Source organism: Myotis yumanensis, unplaced genomic scaffold (genome assembly GCF_028538775.1).
Source record: "Myotis yumanensis isolate MYYU_CA2020_CCGP unplaced genomic scaffold, mMyoYum1.0.hap1 SCAF_2, whole genome shotgun sequence".
NCBI lineage: Eukaryota > Metazoa > Chordata > Mammalia > Chiroptera > Vespertilionidae > Myotis > Myotis yumanensis.
Window position 1 is genome coordinate 150,662,509 of NW_027223753.1, and position 19,141 is coordinate 150,681,649.

Sequence of the window (19,141 nt, forward strand, 5' to 3'; positions counted from 1 at the left end):
CTCTCCCTTCCTCTCTGTAAAAAATCAATAAAATATATATTTTTAAAAATCAATAAAAACATATCCTAAGGTGAGGATTAAAAAATTAATTTATCTGGGGTGATTTTTAATGTGAGGATTCTAGAGCCATATGCTGAATCTCTAAGCAGAATTTCTTAGTGCTGTGAGTTGGTCATCTGCAATTTAGCAAGTTCTTCAAGTTGTTTTTATGTGCCATAAGATTTGAGAATCACTCAAAGTTCATGTCCATGCACTTTTTGGTATAAAAGTCAACATTATTTATTCCAAATAAGTTTTAATAACTTGACCTTCTTATTGGGAATAGTCAACAATCTTAAAATCATGGAAAATCATTAAATTATCTATTCTTTTTCTCATATTTCATTAATGAAATAAGCCATGTAAGTAATACTGAAATAGATTTATTTACAAAATACATATATAACTCTGACACCTTTTATTAAGAAGGAATAAAAACATAAATGATTTATGATTTTGGCAGCATCATACAAATATAAGTATAAATCATTAACAGAGTTGAAATCATTATCAACATTACTGCAAGACATGTTAAGAATATTGTTAACACTATTCATAAATATATATATATACATATATATATATGTATATATATATATATTTAAACTCATTATGAAGGAACTGTTCAGCTTTGTGTGTTTATCTGATAAGGACAGCTAAGTGTATCCTCCCTGTTCTTCCTGTTTCTATTTTTAAGAATACCGCATGCTATTCTAATTTATCTTTTGTACATAAGTTTCCTGTAAATGCAGCTTGACTGAAAAGAAAACTACACAAAATTGGTTGCTCAAATTTCTAGGAGCAATGATATTATACTGGCTGGATAACAATGAGTCTAAAACAATACTCACCACCCCAATCTAAGGGTTAAAATTTTAACGCCAGTGTTACATAAGAAATGCTCCACCACAAAATCTGTTTAGTCTTCTTAGGACAAAAACTTTTATGGGATGTCATATGCCTATCCCCATAATTTCATACATTATTTTCATACATTTTCTTTAATAACTCATTTGCTCTAGTTTTCTGAGTTTCTTTAGCAAACTGAAATGGTATGTCACTTTTGTCAGCTTCTCTTTTATCATTTCTCTAAATCACCCACCTTTCTTTCTAGACACTAATACCCACACACATACACACACACACACACCCCTTCACATTCATTTGTGCAGCAGCTCGTGTATTTGTTCAAATGGGTTCTAACCTCTGTTGTCCGCACTGTATGAGGTCTGTTGCGTTATTTAGTAGCAGCACCCGAGAACTCCGATAGCCTGAAACTGTTGAATGAAGTTGCAGGCTATTTTTTGAAATAATTAGACTCAAGTATTCTGGAAATTCAGAAAACTGAAATCATAAATGCTTGCTATACTTGTAAGTGGCTGCAACCCCAATATTTAAAACAAATGGTTATCAAGCTCTACTATTATCAAGCTCATACTATGTATGATCTGCCCTGATTCCTTACTAAGAAGAACAGCAAGATACAGATGTGGTGACTGAAAATATCTTAACCCATACTGGCCAACTAAATATTCTTGACTTTTCTTTATTCAACTAATTGTGCTTTAAGTTTGACATCAGGTTGACCATAAAGCAGTTTAAGCCATCAGTATTCACCTGCCTGATGAAAACTATTCTCACTGATTTTTATGTTTATTCAGACACCTGCAAGTATATTAATTCAGCAGCAGCATAATATCAATTCATGTATACTAGACTTTGTAACCCAAACAGTGAGTCACCACATTGTTTATAAATGCACCATACATTAAATGCTCCATCACCACAGATATTTGCTTTGCAATCTAACAGGGTGGATAGAAGCATTTGTTTCTCCGGTGTTGGGAACATCTACCCACATCTAGTTGGTATATTCCACATCTTTATTGCACGATTTATTCTTTTCATTACTTTCTTATATCATCAAGTCTAAAATGATTCCTCGTTTACATATAAGAAACCTCAGCATTAGTTTGACAGAGGAAAATTTCTTATTATCAAAGATTGACTGGAAATAAACATACTATCATTTCCATATTTATGGTTAGTTGAATTGGACATTCTTTTTCAAGAGTGTGTAGTGAACTGATGCAGATAACACATATCTCTCTTCCCTACATGCATTTCTGATAGCTCCAAAGAAATATTGATTTTACATATTGGGTAAAATGTAACTAAGTTTAAATGTTCTACTACACTGCTATTCATGATATCACTCAGTTTTGGAGAGGAGATGTTGTTCATGGCAATAATATAAAATGCTCTAAAAAAATTTTGTAACAGAACTTAGTCATTTGTTCCAATGACCTTTAAGATCCAAGCTCCAACATGACCCCCCTGAAAGTGAATCTTCTCAGGTCAAAGAATATCATTTGACATTCTGTAGGTCTCAAGTAACGGTACGGACATGCTGATCATCCAGTGACCACTAGTGGGAGAGCGGGGCGAGAATTAACTCCTCACACATATGGCTGCATATTCTGTAGGTGCTTCTTTCACATTTCTTGCCTGTCTTGAGTTCATTTCAATGATAGAGTGGTTCAGCGAAGCATAAACAATGCCCTGTTTGTTTTCCTCCAGACGTGGGTTAGAATAAACCCCAGACTCTTCCTGGACACTGACCCAGAGGTCATTATCATAAACATCAGTTTCTGATGGCAGTGTTTGGGGATTTTGTCTGGTGCCCACTTCAATTTGCTCACTTCTAAAGGGCCAAGGAACATCAACCTACAAGAGAAAAAAAATTGCTTTAATTATAATTTTAAGATGTGGTGGTGCATATTTATTAGCAAACTATAAGTGCAGGCTAAATTGAGTCCTTATACGGTACATGGGGAGAAATAATAAACTTTTCCTCACATATGCTGTTGACATCTATTTTTTAAAACAGATTCTTCCTTATTATAGGATAAAAGCTTAAGGACCACTATGTTCATCCCAAATAGTTACTTTGTGCTATAATATTGGTCACTTTTGAGACCACGGAACACTTTTAAATCCCTCTTCAAGATGAAAAGCGGAGCCCAAATTTATGAACAAAGCACCAAATATTTCTCAGGGACTTCAGGCAACCTACAACATAATGGATAGTATTTATATGGTTTAGAATAAAATTATTAAAGATAAAGCAGAACAGATACCCTCTAAAGTGCAGAAAAATAAATATTATGATTTATCCAAGATATAGTATTATAATTTAATACCTGGAATTGAAACCTTGCTGGGGTTTTATTTTGGGGGGAGCAAAGCTTAGGAAAAGTTTAAAATATTTCTATTGTTATTTATATCACAAGAAAATTCTTACGCTTTCAAATAGAGTAAAATATCTTACAGAAAGCTTCTGTAAAAAAGGTGAACTTATGGAAACAGAGAGTAAATGGATCCCGATATTTTTCACTCTTTTCAATTACTTGTTTGCAATTCCTAGTTATACAGGGGGACTCAACTGGTAAAAATGAAGATGTCATCTTATGTCAAATTTTAAATCCCAAATTTGTCATTCATGTTCTTGAACTTTGGCCTAGCTGCTTTAAGGTATCAGGTCCACAGTTTTTGATAGTCTACATGCCTCATATGGCCCTATGTTGTTTTCACTGCTCTGTGTGCAGTGGTCCATCCACTCCTCAGCAGAGTTCTACCACACAAGCGTGTGTGGGCCTGAAAAACTAGGTGGTAACTGCTGAGTACACTGCCTCCCTCTGATGAGGTGACTGCCCAGGAAATAACACTAAGGCTGGGTGATGGAGAGCATTAGAGATTCTTTCAAGGTCCCTGTGTCCCTGTCTCTTAGCTCAGATGAAAAGTGCTCCAACCTTCACGCAAAGGAGCCTGGTTAAAGTCTACGGAGGAGCGGTGAAGAAGAAGACTGCCATGTGACCTAATAGACATAAATATTCAATATATCAAGTTCTCTGTTGAATTTTTCAATCTGTGTCTGTGGACTGTTACCTGGCTTCTTTCCAAAACATGTCTCATTTCCATGGGAAACAGTTAGAATGAGTGGGGTAAAGAAAACGTGGTGCTCTGTGGCTGAACTTACCCTGTGGGCACCTCATCAAAGGGTGGATGCACAAGGTGGGTGCGCCCTGCTGTGGTGGGCAGAGATGGCAAATGTTGAAGCAGCTTTCCTACTCTGTGTTTGTATGGCACTGTCCAGTTTACAACACACTTTTAAAAACGTGTGGAGACATAATTTGTATACAGTCGGGCCTTGACTTACGAGTTTAATTTGTTCCGAGACCGAGCTCGTAAAGGAGCTCGTTAACTCAAATTACTCTATCAACTCAATGCAAAAAATCGGCCGAGAGACAGCTGGTATCTCAAAAGACTCGTTAGTCGGGACACTCGTAAGTCAAGGCCCCACTGTACCTTAAAATTCACTTTTTAAGTGTACAAGTTAGTGGTTTTTAGTATACCAGCACTTTTATACCCTTAAAGGACCATTCTGGAATAAGATGAGAACTCTGGCTTTTATATGTGTCTGCCAAGTGTTTACCAGTTCCTTTCTCTATTTTGGATTTCTATTCCATGGTTCCCATACAGGTGCCTTTTTAAGAAATTTGTAGTCAGTCTCAGAGATCTAATATGGCACCCTTTCTTTTTTTTAATTAAATCTTTATTGTTCAGATTATTTTATTGGTTCCTCTTTTTTCCCACCATAACTCCCCTCCACTCAGTTCCCACCCCACCCTCCGCCCTCACTCCCCACCCACTGTCCTCATCCATAGGTGCATGATTTTTGTCCAGTCACTTCCCGCACCCCCCACACCCCTTTCCCCCCAACAATAGTCAGTCCATTCCCTTTCTATGTCCCTGATTCTATTATAATCACCAGCTCATACTGTTCATCAGATTATTTATTCACTTGATTTTTAGATTCACTTGTTGATAGATGTGTATTTGTTGTTCATAATTTGTATCTTTACTTTTTTCTTCTTCTTCCTCTTAAAGGATACCTTTCAGCATTTCATATAATACTGGTTTGGTGGTGATGAACTCCTTTAGCTTTTCCTTATCTGTGAAGCTCTTTATCTGACCTTCACTTCTGAATGATAGTTTTGCTGGATAAAGTAATCTTGGTTGTAGGTTCTTGCTATTCATCACTTTGAATATTTCTTGCCACTCCCTTCTGGCCTGCAAAGTTTCTGTTGAGAAATCAGCTGACAGTTGTATGGGTACTCCCTTGTAGGTAACTGACTGTCTTTCTCTTGCTGATTTTAGGCTTCTCTCTTTGTCTTTTGCTCTTGGCATTTTCGGGTTGGGTGTTCTTTGCTTCTTTGTATTTCAAATCTTTGACTTGATTCTTGCGATCCTCTGGTCTGCTGTTGGAGGTATGTATAATATTCTTTATTTCAGTCAGTGTATGCTTAATTTCTAGTTGGTCCTTTATCACAACATCGAGGGTCTCACTAGATTTCCTGAGGATCTCACTACATTTATCGGCGGTTTCTAGAAAATTCTTGAAAAACCTAAAAAGTGTGGTTTTGAACTCTATATCCAGTAGTTTGCTTTCCTTCATTTCTGTCATTTGTGTCCTGTTTCTTGGTCTTGGCATTTTTTATGCTTCGCTGTGTCGATAGAATGGCTTTCTGTGCTAAGTGTCCCAATTACCTGAGGTAGACACTCTTGGTGCACCCCCTTGTGGTCTTTGTGCACAGTCTAGTTGTAGTTAAGCCTTGATTGTTGTAGGTAACACTGAGAGTATTTGACCTCCAGGCCAATTGGCTGTGAGAATCAGCTGTGTCTACAGTGGGAGAACTTCTGTGCTGAAGACACCCTTATGGGGCAAGACTTGCTTCAGTGGGGCTTTGGTGCTCACTGAGTCTGCCCCCTGAGTATGTCCCTTATGGATCTGTGGAGTTGTAATTAGCACCCAGCCTATAACCTTTTGGTGTCCAGGACAATGCTGCAACCAACCGAACCATCCAGCCAGGGCAGTATTTCTTTTCAACAAAGAGTTTAATAAAAAAAATTTTTCAGAAATATATCACCCCATCTTACATTCTTTTTCGAGTTCCAATATTTATACAATATTGAACCCAAAAATGAAGACTCAAGTTTATATTTTAAGAACTTGTCGGAAAACTTGGCATTGCCTCCAAAACATCTTTGCTTTATCTGGGAGGTCTCCTCCTTGATGAGCCCACACACATATGAGAGACTTTTGCATAGTAGCTCCAACTTCCGCCAGGCTTCTTTATCTGCTGGTGTGATTTATGAAGCAATCATATTTCATTTTATGAGGTTATTTATGGTTTGTTCCTTTATTAAGTCTCAACTCTCTTTCAGAAGGACTTTAAGGTATTTGTGTGGCTAAATGAATAGCCTGAAGTCACATAACTGGCCAAGAGCAGAGCCACGATCTATGGTTCAGTCTCTGACTTTTCTGTTTTGAGCCTGTACTGCCAACCAGGCTCTTCAAAAAAAAAAAAAACAAACAAAAAAACCCAAAAAACAAAACAAACAAAAAAAACCAAAAACAACTTAGTCTGAGACTTGTTTAATCCTGAGGAATCTCTGCTGCAAATGGAGGTGGATTTAAAATAATCAAATTTTTAAGTAAATCAATATATATAGCACTTGGGATATGTCTGGCACATGGTAAGTGTTATAGAGACTCAAATAAAAAATATAAATGTTAACATGAAATAACATAGATTGCATTTGTTTTAACAGATACAGTGAACATACCAGGTTAATTCCCCTTTCTGGTGTATTAGAAGGCTCCTTTTGTTCCCCTGGAATTCAAAAAGAAAAATAAGAAGCTAAAAGGAGTAAAGAACAACACAAAATTTTTCCCCAAATCCCTGTAAGTGAGGGTTGTGGTAAGAATGTGGGTTCTGGAATCAGACTGCTTACTTGAAATTCAGTCCCTAGAGCAGAGGTGGAATGCCACTCTACACATTCCCACCCACTTGCATACCAGTGAGAGCATTATTGTTAGTTTGGCTTGGTTATTTGCTGTGTCTAGCACAGCGCACAAACTCATTTTTGTGAACTCATGCTGCCCCATTTTCTTCACTTCTCACTCCAGAGAGCCCTCTGACATATTTATTCAGAGGCAGAGATAGCATCTAGGACATTACTTTTGAAAGGTTGGAAATCCTAGTTTGCGGACAATCTATACTCAGTGCCAGACACAGGGCTGTCTGGTCACCTGCATAGAACTTCCTACCTGCAAGTTCACTTTGGATGTGGGAAATAAAAGGATTTACCCCTGACTCTTCCTGAGATCTGAGAGAGGTCCCAACAGCTTCAGAAAACGTGGTGAAGCTTGGAGAGGAACAATGGAAAGATCCTGGGAGTTGTGGATGTGGAATTGGGGTTACAGAAGACTCTCTCAGGATTCTGAGGAGGTTCTGGGCTCCAGAAGTCCTCAGTGGAAAATGCCAGAAACATTTCTGCCCAGACAAAGATTTCTCTTATGGCAGAAATAAGGGTTTCTTTGTATGACTTAGTTTCTATGGCTACACTGTGGCTGCTATTGTGGGAAAAGGGATGGGAGTAGATGGCAGAGAGGAACAAAGGAGAGAGAAAGAATAGAGTTGTTCAGACCAGAGCTAGATCAGAATTCTCCATACATCTGTCTCTTATGTGTTTAAGTGTTCCCTCGTGACATTGAGGGAATTATTACAAAAGCAGAAAGGCATGGTTCAAAATATATCACACTTCCTCCATCATGCAAACCCCACATTTTTATTACGATTGTTGCGTGCGGGCTCAGTTCAAGCATGTGTTTGCAATGGCAACAGAAAGCGCAAGCAAATGAATTTTCTCTGAGGACAGTGGGCCTTCAAATAGATAAGGGCATGTGTGACTGGCAGGGTGTGGTGTGGTGTGAAAAAGAGAATGAGACAAACTAATTCAAATCAGACATGCCAAGAGATTATTTTCAACCTCCCTTTCAACATGCTGAACATTTAAAAAAGCTTCCCGCACAGACCAAAGATTGACTCAAGTAGAATGAGTAAATTTCAGCAATGTTCCCTTCTTACCACAACGCTTGGCTGTGCTGTGGTGAGCATGTCTCACCATGACTAGAGGGAACCTAAATTAATCCATGAGGCTTTTTGGTGGGAGGATGAGTTGTTCTCCAGGAAAGCATTACCCATGGTTTGCTGCAAAATGTTGGTAAAGAAAACAACAGAAACCAACTACAAGTATATCAGTCCTAGTAGTTGAACCCTAAATGTGTGGCACAGAGCAGTAGAGGGAAGATGGAACCCACCTTGGTGCCTTTTCAGGCAGCAGAATAGGTAGAAACAGGTAATGAGTAGAAGCAATCCTCCCAAAGGAAGCAAACAATAAAGGACCAATGGTGTGTCCTCCATCTTGTTCTTGAAGGGTGGTCTTGCAGCACTGGTTGTATCTGAAATGTCAGTCAATGCTAAAGACAGTTAGGAAATCTGAAGCATATTAGGATCGGCAACACCCTCTGCATTGTTAGAACTTGAAGAAAGAAGATGCCTCCATTTCCCTTCCCCAAGAATCCCAAGCACTAGTCCTCTCTCACTTCTTGCTTTATTGCTGAGCATATGTTGGTGGTTCTAGGTTACAATTTATTTATTTTTTGCAACAATTATCCTTCATTCTGCTCAGGTTAATCTCCTGTAAAACAACATCCATAAAGCTCTCAGAAAACACTTCACTAAGCCTTTTCCTTTACATTATCTTATTTAACTCATACTTATAACTTAAGAAAAGTAATAAAGCCATTATTTTTATCTAGCCCATGCCTTGAGAAGAGTTTTATTGTTCAAAGAGTTGCCCCAGGTCAGACAGATACTAAGCACAATTGGGACTCAAGTCAACATCTTTCTGATACCTGATTCAAGTTCCTTTAACACAATGCCTTTTAATTGTCTCATAACTCTTTATTATCTCCAAATACCAAATACTTTTGGTATCTCCAGATATTTTTGACATCTTCAGATATGGTTTGCTGGACATATAGCTGGTGCTTATTACTTTTGATCAATGTTAACATGCATTAAGGCCATGTTTATCCATGATAGGGTGCAACTTATTTTTGGCTCATGAAATAATTTAATTGATCACAAATAAAATTTAAAATTAAACATTACAGAATAAAAATATCAGAATGCATCATACATCTTTAATTTCATACTTGTCTTAATTTTTTATGCAGAAAAGCTTTATTTCTAAATGTATTAATATAGTTACATTTTAGCTTCCCCATATGCTTGTTTGGGGGGGGGGGTATAGGAGCTACTGGAACTGGGTATAATGTGGTTTGAAAATTCAGAGTGGTAACAAATGTTGTATTATTCATGCTGCAGCTGCAGACACAGCTGTCTGGGAGAGGGGTGTGGATAGGAATAAGAACAAAGGTTCCCACAACATATAACCTAATACAAACAAATCCATTCAATTAAGAAAATCCAACTTTTATTGTTTCTCCAGCCATCAAACAATCTAGTTCCCTTAATTTTATTTAACTAGATTGATACTTACTTATTAGAGGATGTTCTGAGTTATTTCGAGTCCCTGCTGAAATAGAAAAACAAGGTAAGTTTTGAATTTGATTGTGAAAAGAATGCAGGTGTATATCAGGTATGTCTAAAGTCAGAGCTAGTATCTGAGATGACTCCTGCATTTGCATTTTAACAGAGAATCCAATAATCCAGTAAAAGGCAGTTTATGTAATTTGTGAGTAACTCTGAGATCATAGACACAAAGGAAATTACTGGGTTGATTTTGAGGCTCAAAGAAAGACTGAGTAAATATGTCACAACCTTCATCTGTCTGTTCTGATTCCCTCTTCCTCATTCCTTAAGGATAAGGACACAATACAACCTGTATGACATCTTCTGGTACCGAGAATAACAACACTGTGCCACTGTACACACACTCAGCAGGTGTTCCAAGTGAGTGTGGAAGGCCACAAGGAAAGAATGCTTTTGATGACAAGTTGAACACTCATTCTCAAACAAAGATAGTCCCTCTCACTTCCTGCCTATTCATACCACCTGCACTTTCCTAAGACAATGATCACTTGTCTTTGCAAACTTCCTAATCAGGAACTGAGCAAGGGCAGATTGGGAAGGATGAAGTTGCAGGCCATTGTATGTTCCAGTGACTGTTCCCCAGCTCTGTCAACTTTTCCTCTGAGACTTTGCTCTGCAACGTGCCTTGGTTCATTCTGGAAGAATAGTTCCCAACAGTGTCCAAGCCCATTCTTTTCTTCATCCCTGTTATTACATAGACCAATTCTTAACTTGAACATAAAAAGCAAGTGAGAATCAATAAATCAACAAACAATAATGTTGGCTAGGATGTGGAAAAAAGGGAACCCTTGTGCACTGTTGGTGGGAATGCAAATTGGTGCAGCCACTGTGGAAAGCAGTATGGAGTTACCTCAAAAAATTAAAAATGTAACTGCCACCCAGCGATTCCACTTCTGGGAATATATTCAAAGAAACCCAAAACATTAATTCAAAAGAATATATGCACCCTTATGTTTATTGCAGTGTTATTTACCTACATAATTTTATTAACCAATGTCATCTTGATAAATTCAACAACTTTTTAAAAAGCAAACAGGAATCAGATACAAAAATAGAAAATTTTCCAATATCCCCTAAGAAAGATATTTCAAAGGAAGAAAAGGAAATATTTTTTTCATAATACATCCAAATATATTTACAAAAAGCATGATTCTTAAATATAATTTCAAAGTATAGTTTTCTCCTCATCTTGTACTTAGTTCAATGAATACTTCCAGGTATAGAAGATAAGGAATTTTTCCTTGACCCTTTCCTTTTATTTGCTTTTATAACTTCATGAAAGGAAAATTCCACTCAGTTAAAAGCCAGTTATTAAATAATTTATTTGACTTTTCAAGGTAGCAGGATGACCCAAAGAATTATGATACAGTTCCTGCTTCCCAGGAAAGTATAATCCTTGATGGAATAAAAGATATATCCACACATTATTTTAGTACCAGGGGATGTGTGATAATTGAGAGGCACACACCTTCAATAGCATAAAAGCAGCTAGAAAAGAGAAACCACTTCCTCCCTGTCCGGTTTGGCTCAGTGGATAGAGTGTCAGCCTGCGAACTGAAGGGTCCCAGGTTCAACTCCGGTCAAGGGCATGTACCTTGGTTGCGGGCACATCTCCAGTGGGGGGTGTGCAGGAGACAGCTGATGAATGTTTCTAACTCTCTATCTCTCTCCCTTTCTCTCTGTAAAAAACCAATAAAATATATTTTTAAAAAAGAGAGAGAGAGAGAGAAAACCACTTCCTCAAGGGTGAACATGAAAGTTTTCATTAAGAACTTGGTAAATAAGCTGGTCTTGACAGAAGAGGTAGAATTTGATAGATGGAGGCAGATGCATGGGGGTCACATGAGTGGTGACAGCGGCATTGGAAGGACCGTGGTGAAGATATGGCAATGGCAAGTAGGGCTGTTAGGCTGGAGTTGAGCGTTTCTTTATGGAATCCAGACACAACCCAGAAAGATAGGTGGGGGTGCACTGTGGAAGGTTTTGAATGCTGGGTAACAACCTTGAGCCCAATGTTATAAGTGCTGGGGATGCTCTGCAGGGGACACAATAAATGATTGGGATTATGAACAAAGTTTATTAGAAAAAATAAGTTTATCAGGAAGATTTTAGGCTGAAATCAACAAAAATTGGAAAACACTAAAGAAGAGGAAGTCATACAATAAATTGAAATCATTTAGGAGGAAGATAATGAAAATCTGAGACGATCAGAGAAGCTGTAGGAGGCAACACATGGGAGAGTGGAAGGTTGTTGACAGACAAAAATAGAAGGCCAAAGAAAAGTCCTGGGGAATTCCCAATGGGGGTCAGGAGTATTAATTAACAGAGTGATAATAAAAGAAGTGAGACTGGCCCAGTGGTTTAGCATCGACCCAGGAACCAAGAGGTCACTGATTTGATTTGGATCAGGGCACATGTACGGGTTGTGGACTCCATTCCCAGTACAGGGTGTACAGGAGGCAGCCGATTGACGATGTTTCTCTCTCAGCATGCTTCCATCTCTCTATCCCTCTCCCTTCTTATCACTCTAAAAATCAATAAAAAACATATTTTTTTAAAAAAAATAAAGGAAATGAAAAGAAAGGAAGGAGAAAAGGAAATTGGGAGAGTAGAAGTCTTCAAAGAGAAATTTAAAGGGCCTTTAATGTCTCCTACTTAGCTCTTAGGCCACTTCATCCTTCATATTCTTTGTCCCAATAGAATCTTAATAATAAGCACATCTCCTCAGGGCACCGGGTATAAGAGAGGCTGCTGTCTCCCTTTTCCTCTGAAGTTAAGCTCCCTCCTCCGCAGGAGAGACAGATTATTATAGAGACAGATTACTAATCCTAATTTTAGCCTTGACTTGATTCCCTAGAACAGGCACTTTACCAACTGCACAACCATCTGGAGTGGTCAAGGAAAGACCCAAATATGGGAGAGACATTTGGCTAAAGTCCTCTCTCTTGTACAGAAGTGGATTGGTCTCGCAAGGAAAGACTAAATCGTACAAGAAGGCTCTCTTCCAAGGGAGGTGGACTTGATGTCACTATATTTAATTTTGTTTATATATTACATGAATATACATTATATAAATTATCTAGTGGTGCTTATTTTACATTTAACAGTATAATTAATATCATCCAGGAAGTAACATTTTTGTAAGTTTTTCTTTTTGTTGTTGTTGTTGTTGTTAATCCTTACCCAAGGCTGGGTAAGGATTTTTTTTTTTCCATTGACATTTTAGAGAGAGTGGAAAGGGAAAGAGAGAGAGAGAGAGAGAGAGAGAGAGATCAATTGGCTGCAACCCAGGTATGTGTCCTTGACCAGAATTGAACCTGTGACTCTGGGCTGATGCTGTAACCACTGACGTACACTGGCTAGGGCAAATTTTGCTTTTATTTTTAGAGATAGAGAGTGGAAGGGAAGGGAAGAGAAAGAAAGAGAAACATCAATGTGAGAGAGAATATCAATTGGTTGCCTCCTGCATGCGCCCTGACTGGAGCGGGGATCAAGGCTGCAACCAAGGTACATGGCCTTGACCAAAATCAAACCCAGGACCCTTCAGTCTGAGGGCCAATGCTCTATTCACTGAGCCAAACCAGCTAGGGCAAGTTTTGCTTATTTTTCGCATTTATTTTGCCAGTTAAAAATATATACTACTTCTTTAAAATTTTAGTATTTTATCTTATTATGTAAATTAATAGTACAATTCTCTCCAGAAAGCATTAATTCCATACATCCTCAATATAGGCTTCTCCAGGTTGTTAAAGGCGTTTTTTTTTCACTTACCATAGATTATGTTTTTTAATTCATTTACAAAGTAATCTTTATTGAACCATCCACTACGTGCCAGACACTATGCCATCTATTTGTAGAGAAGCAAAGATGTTTGAGACACAGCCTCCGTTCTAAAGAGGTTTATAAACCAGTGCACGGATGGTCACAGGCAACTAGCATTCAGTTTGACCCCAAATTTGCAAAAGCAGAGTCTCAGGGTTGCAGCTAGCGCCAAAATATTGTACTTTCTAGGTTAAATTTATTCCTACATGTTTTATTCTTTTTTATACTAATCTAAGTGGAATTCTTTCTTAATTTCTTTTTCAGATTGATAGCTCATTGCTAGAAGATAGAAATACTACTATTTTTCTGTTGTTAATAAAACTGTTGAATTCATTTATTAGCTCTAGTAGTTTTTGAGAATTTTAAAGGATTTTCTCTATATAATATCATGTCATCTGTGAAAATATATTTTTACTTCTTCCTTTGAATTTTGGATAGTGTTTTTTTTTTTCTTGCCTAGTTTCTATGGCTAGAAATTCCAGTTCAATGTTAAATAGAAGCATACACCCTTGTCTTCTTCTTCTTAGGGGAAAAGCTTTATCTTTCACCAATAAGTATGATATTAGTTTTGAGAGTCCTTTAAACCAAATACATTTTTTTACTGTCCCCCAATCCTCTTTTTTATTTTCCATGTTTCATTCAGTTTAGTTTTGCCCAATTTAATGTCAACCTGTCTTTCCGCTGTAGTTTGAGCCTATTGCGATCCTCTGGAGAGACTCTGTGGAGACAGCTAACTCTATAACTATTCTTAAAACTTATCAGGGAGTCAGGTTATTTGTGTGCTGTTTGCCCTCTGTGCAAACATGAACTATTAACATAACTTCAAGTATTTATTAATAAATGTATAATTTTCTGACCACTACAAACATAACTTCAAGGAATTATTATCAGTAAAAGCCAAGGACAGAAATATGGAAGAAAAAATAAAAGAAAAAGTAAACAAGGACAGAGAATAGAGAACTGTCTACTACTATTGGTATTCACTTTGTAATTTTCCCCACATTTTAGAGATCTACTTTGGGACTTACCAAATAAATTTTATTCTTCCTTAAGGCAAAACAATAAATTTTATTATATTTTTCTACTCTTCTCTAATTCACTCACCCCAAAACACACATATACCTACACACACATATATGCATACATGTTACAGTCTATGAGGTGTAGCACCATTTTAATGTTTTATATAAGTTCAGTGTCTAACACAATTACTTAAGAATCTGGGTTCTCCTTTTCCTTGAAACATGATGAGAAAAATATTAGATAGTCTCATTGGCTAGAACTCACCATTCACATTAATAGCTATAGAGTGACTTTCAATAAGTACAGATGAAACATTCGAAAAACAGCGGTATGATCCATTGTCACTAGCCGATGCTCGATCAACAAGTAGAATAAAAACAGCAATATTCTGTCTGTCTTCCCATTTCATGTGTAACCGATGGCTAGCCCCCAGAGGCAAACACTGCTTTTCTTTAAACTTGCACCAGGTCACGTTAGGTCTGTCAGCACAGTACACCACAGGACATTCCAGTTGAAATGGATCCCCTGCATAGACGTTCTGCATTGACTCCCTCTGAACACGAAGTTGTGCTTTACATGTTTTATTTCCTGAAAGATAAAAACAAAATTAAAATCAAATCTGTCCTGGAAGGACCAGACCTTTGCCACTTCAACAGTCTCTGCCAAAGATTTCTTAAGCACCATGCTATAATTTTTTGAGATAACATTTTCAGTAATTGACCCTCACTAGAAGAGTGTCTGGCATGTGGTAGCACATAATAAATATTTGCTGAAAAAAATAAGTAAATAATTTCCTCAATTATTCAATAATTTCCAAAACATTTTTATTATAAAAGTATATTTTCTTTTATTGTTACTTATTTTTATTATTGTATACCTTCTTTAATAGGAAGCAAATAATAACACAACATTTTTTAGTCAATTACTTATTATACTCCAGGGGCTGTTTAAAACACATAAGTATTTTAACGCATTTACTTCTTACAACAAAAACAATACATATCAGCAATTTTCAATTGGTGTGCCACGGTAGGTACACTGGTGTGCCACAAGAATTTTTAAAACATGCAATACCTGACTGTTTAGTGAGAAGCATTGACCTCTTTTCCCTTAGGTTGTCCAAAAAAATAATGACAGCCAACACAACAATAGCCATCTGGTGTGAATGAATCAAAATTATACCTATTTTTTGTCGAATCAACAAAAAATGTATTTTAGATGTGCCACAGAATTTTTAGTAGTTTATGTGTACCATGGGATGAAAAGGTTGAAAATCACTGATGTATATTATTATGGCCCCACATTCCCCATACTGCTCCTCCTAGCATAATTTTTCACTTTTTTTCTATACCCTTGGCAGCATGGTATAAAAATATGCTTGTTTTTAGCTATTTCCTAACATCTGATAAACCTGTCACCATAATTTCTGCTCACATATCATCAATCCTTGCTCAGAGTAAGTATTACCTGATTGAGTTTTCCGGAATCAGATTGAGACAAGAAACCTGTAAAGAACTTTTAGAAACTCTGAATATTTATAATTAGGGTGTCCCCAAAATATGTATACACACTTTAACAGCTGATAACTCACTTAATTTTGAAAATGAACTGTATGTTAATAAACACTGACTTTATAATCATTCAAAGTGTGTATATATTTTGGGGGGACACCCTGTATTTATAACTGCTCTGAGATCTCAAATAAGTGCACCATAAGGCTTCCCAATTCAGTTGCTTCCAAAAATTCAGAATAAAAATGAAAGCAAACTAAAAGTGAAGTTATGAGAATGAGGTTTTCAAAAAGTTGAAGAGAAAGGGTAAGATAATTTAGCAAAAGGAAGTACTGACCTAAGATGTGGTTAGACTTATGACAAAAAAGCAAGGAGGCAGAGGCGGAAAGACCAAGTGAAACCTTTGTTTCCAGAAGTCCGATGCTCTCCCTAAGTTAATAGGTTCTCTCAGCCTCCTAAGTTCCCTTTTCATTTACTGGGATAAGTCAATCATAGTTTATGGAGCCCATAACTCTGTGCCAGCATCGTGAAAAACGACACGATAGTTATAGACAAAGGCCTTCTTTTTCCAAAAATTTCTTGTTTTAATGCTCATGGGAGGATATTTTTTTTATTATTATTATTGTCTAGAAGCCCGGTGCACAATAATTGTGCACTGGCGGGAGGGGGGGTCCCTCAGCCCAACCTGTGCCCTCTCAAAGTTTGGGACCCCTTGGGAGATAACCACCTGCTGGCTTAGTCCAGCTCCCCTGGTGGCAAATGGCACACCCAATCCTGCGGTGTCTGCCCCGTCTCCCCTGGGCGCAGAGGGCAGACCTGGATCCTGTGCTGCAGCAGGCGGCAGGCGGCAGGTGGCGGCTCAGGATTCCACTGCCACCCACCCTGCCCCACACACAACAGGCCCGGATCCCATGCTGGGGTGGGCGGGGATTGCGCTGCCACCCGCCCAGCCCACCCTGCCCCATAAAGAACAGGCCCGGATCCCGCGCTTGGGCAGGCAGTGGCTTGGGATCTCACTGCTGCCCACCCTGCCGCCCTGCCCCACACACAGCAGGCCAGGATCTCCCGCTGGGGCGGCCAGTGGCTGGGGATCGTGCTGCCGCCAGCCCCAGGCGGGGTGGCGCAGCGAGATCTACCTGCAGTATGCAAATTAGCTGCCATCTTTGTTGGCGGTTAATTTGCATATCATGCTGATTAGCCAATCGGAGGCATAGCGAAGGTATGGTCAATTACCATGTTTGTCTATTCTTAGATAGGATTTTAGAGAGAGGGGTAAGGGGAGAAAGAGAGAGAGAGAAACATCCATTGGTTGCTTCCCGTATGTGCAGGAACCAGGGATTAAACCTGAAACCTAGGTATGTGCCCTGACCAGAAATAGAAACCAAAAGTTATTGGTGTAGGGGGTGACACCCCAACCAACTGAGCCACCCAGCCAGAGTGACAAAGACTTTCTTCCCTCAAGGAACTTACCATTCCATTTGTGAGACAAGATTAATTAACAACAGAGTATCTTCTCTGAAATAAGTTTACTATCTACCACTCTTTTTTCTTCAAGCTCACCTGGGCTGAAAGGAAGGCTCAGAGGGATCTCTTATAAATAAATAAGACATGGGCCCTAACTAGTTTGGCTCAGTGGATAGAGCATTGGCCTGTGGACTGAAAGGTCCCAGGTTCGATTCCAGTCAAGGGCATGTACCTTGGTTGTAGGCACATCCCCAGTAGGAGGTGTGCAGGAGGCAGCTGATGGATGTTTCTCTCTCATCGATGTTTCTAACTCTCTATTCCTCTCCCTTCCTCTCTGTAAAATATCAATAAAATATATTTTTAAAAAATAAAATAAATAAGACATGGTATCTGCCAGCATGGGGCATGCCTTCCAGTGGAAAATAAAAACACTTGACCAATGGGAGAACAAAATAACACTGGTAAAGAGGTGAAAACTTTGCGTGGGTGTGCAGAAGATTCACTTCTGCTGGGGCTATTGGAACAAGGCTTATGGAAAGGTTGTGTTTGAGCTGAACCTTATGAGGTGAACCAGGGGCTCTTTGATATTAGAGCAGTGAGTGGGCATGGGAGGTCATGGAAGGGCAAAGGCAGAGAGGGCAGGGATCTCATGGCAGATTCATGAATTGCTATGCACTTGGGTTGTGGTTTTCTGAAACAGTGACATGGAGACCTCTAGCTGCTTTAGAATAAATGGAATAGCATTAGGTGGGAGAAGTTTACATTTTGCTTATTAACCATGAGAAAATACAGAGCTTGACGCTTTTGAGATATTTATAAAGGTCATGGAGATAGCTAAAAATTAGAATATTCATTTGAACATGGTTGTTCAAATGCTAAAACATTGTGTGATATTGAGAGAGTCACCCAGTCTCCCTGGCATTCCATTTCTTTAAAATAAAAATAAGAGGATTGGATGGCAAAAAGAAGAAAATTATCACTTCCACCCTCTCCCACACAAAAATACATACACAACTTCACCTCCCTCAGTGTGTGACTGACACTATAAAGTTGCTTGTAAATCTTGCTTTCTGTCATATTACATTTAGCCATCGAGCTGTCACCCAGTGCTAGTAGTACAGTTGATCATCCCTTGTAGTTCCAGCATTCTTTGACTATATATTTGGGAGGAGTGTACAGAGTGGAGAAGAGAGCGAGCTGACCACATCGCTGACTTGCAGTGGGATTATGGGAACACTCCTGCAGTTCCTGCATATTCTTATCAGCAGGATGGCGATCATCGACTGCCACATTGTCTATCATGGGAATTTTTCTCAAATGGAGGAATGAATAGATAAATATAGGCTTGCCATACGCTCTAAAAGTCATCAAGAACACTCTCTCTTTGTACAAAGAAGGCATTATATTCCCCAGGTCTCTGAAACAAAAACTAATGTTTCAGGGCAGGAATGATGCACTGAGGTCAATGGCACCAGTTTAATTTTCCACCTGACAAGCATGTTGACTTTTCTTTGCTGCTTGTCCTGAATTGTGCATATCCCTCTTATGACACTCAGGACATCCAAACCTGTCCCCAATGGGTTTGTCCTGTCAAAACAAAACATTTTCTGAAGAGAGATGAAGATCACATTTGCTTGTGGCTGGGGTTTATAGGCCAATGTTAGTTATGGTTGTTTCTGCTATTATTGTTCCTGTTGTTTTTCTCAAACATTCAGATTTAATGGTAGGAAATTCTCAATGCTAAAAAAAATCTAA

General features: G+C 38.4%; 1 protein-coding gene across 2 annotated transcripts in view; it reads right to left on the bottom strand.

Annotated features, from left to right (window-relative positions):
- Positions 1–464: 464 nt before the first annotated feature.
- The window catches only part of BTLA (B and T lymphocyte associated), a 31,545-nt gene continuing 12,868 nt past the window's right edge, over positions 465–19,141 (bottom strand). The window contains exons 2-6 of one of the 2 annotated variants that reach the window (XM_070406180.1): positions 14,676–14,999; positions 9,514–9,546; positions 8,267–8,407; positions 6,730–6,776; positions 465–2,766 (exon numbers count right to left, since the gene is read on the bottom strand). In XM_070406180.1, the coding sequence (XP_070262281.1) occupies positions 2,491–2,766; positions 6,730–6,776; positions 8,267–8,407; positions 9,514–9,546; positions 14,676–14,999 (821 nt within the window). In that variant the 3' untranslated portion in view covers positions 465–2,490. Of the gene's footprint in view, positions 2,767–6,729; positions 6,777–8,266; positions 8,408–9,513; positions 9,550–14,675; positions 15,000–19,141 lie in introns of both variants that reach the window. The other variant, XM_070406179.1, reaches the window with a different exon arrangement.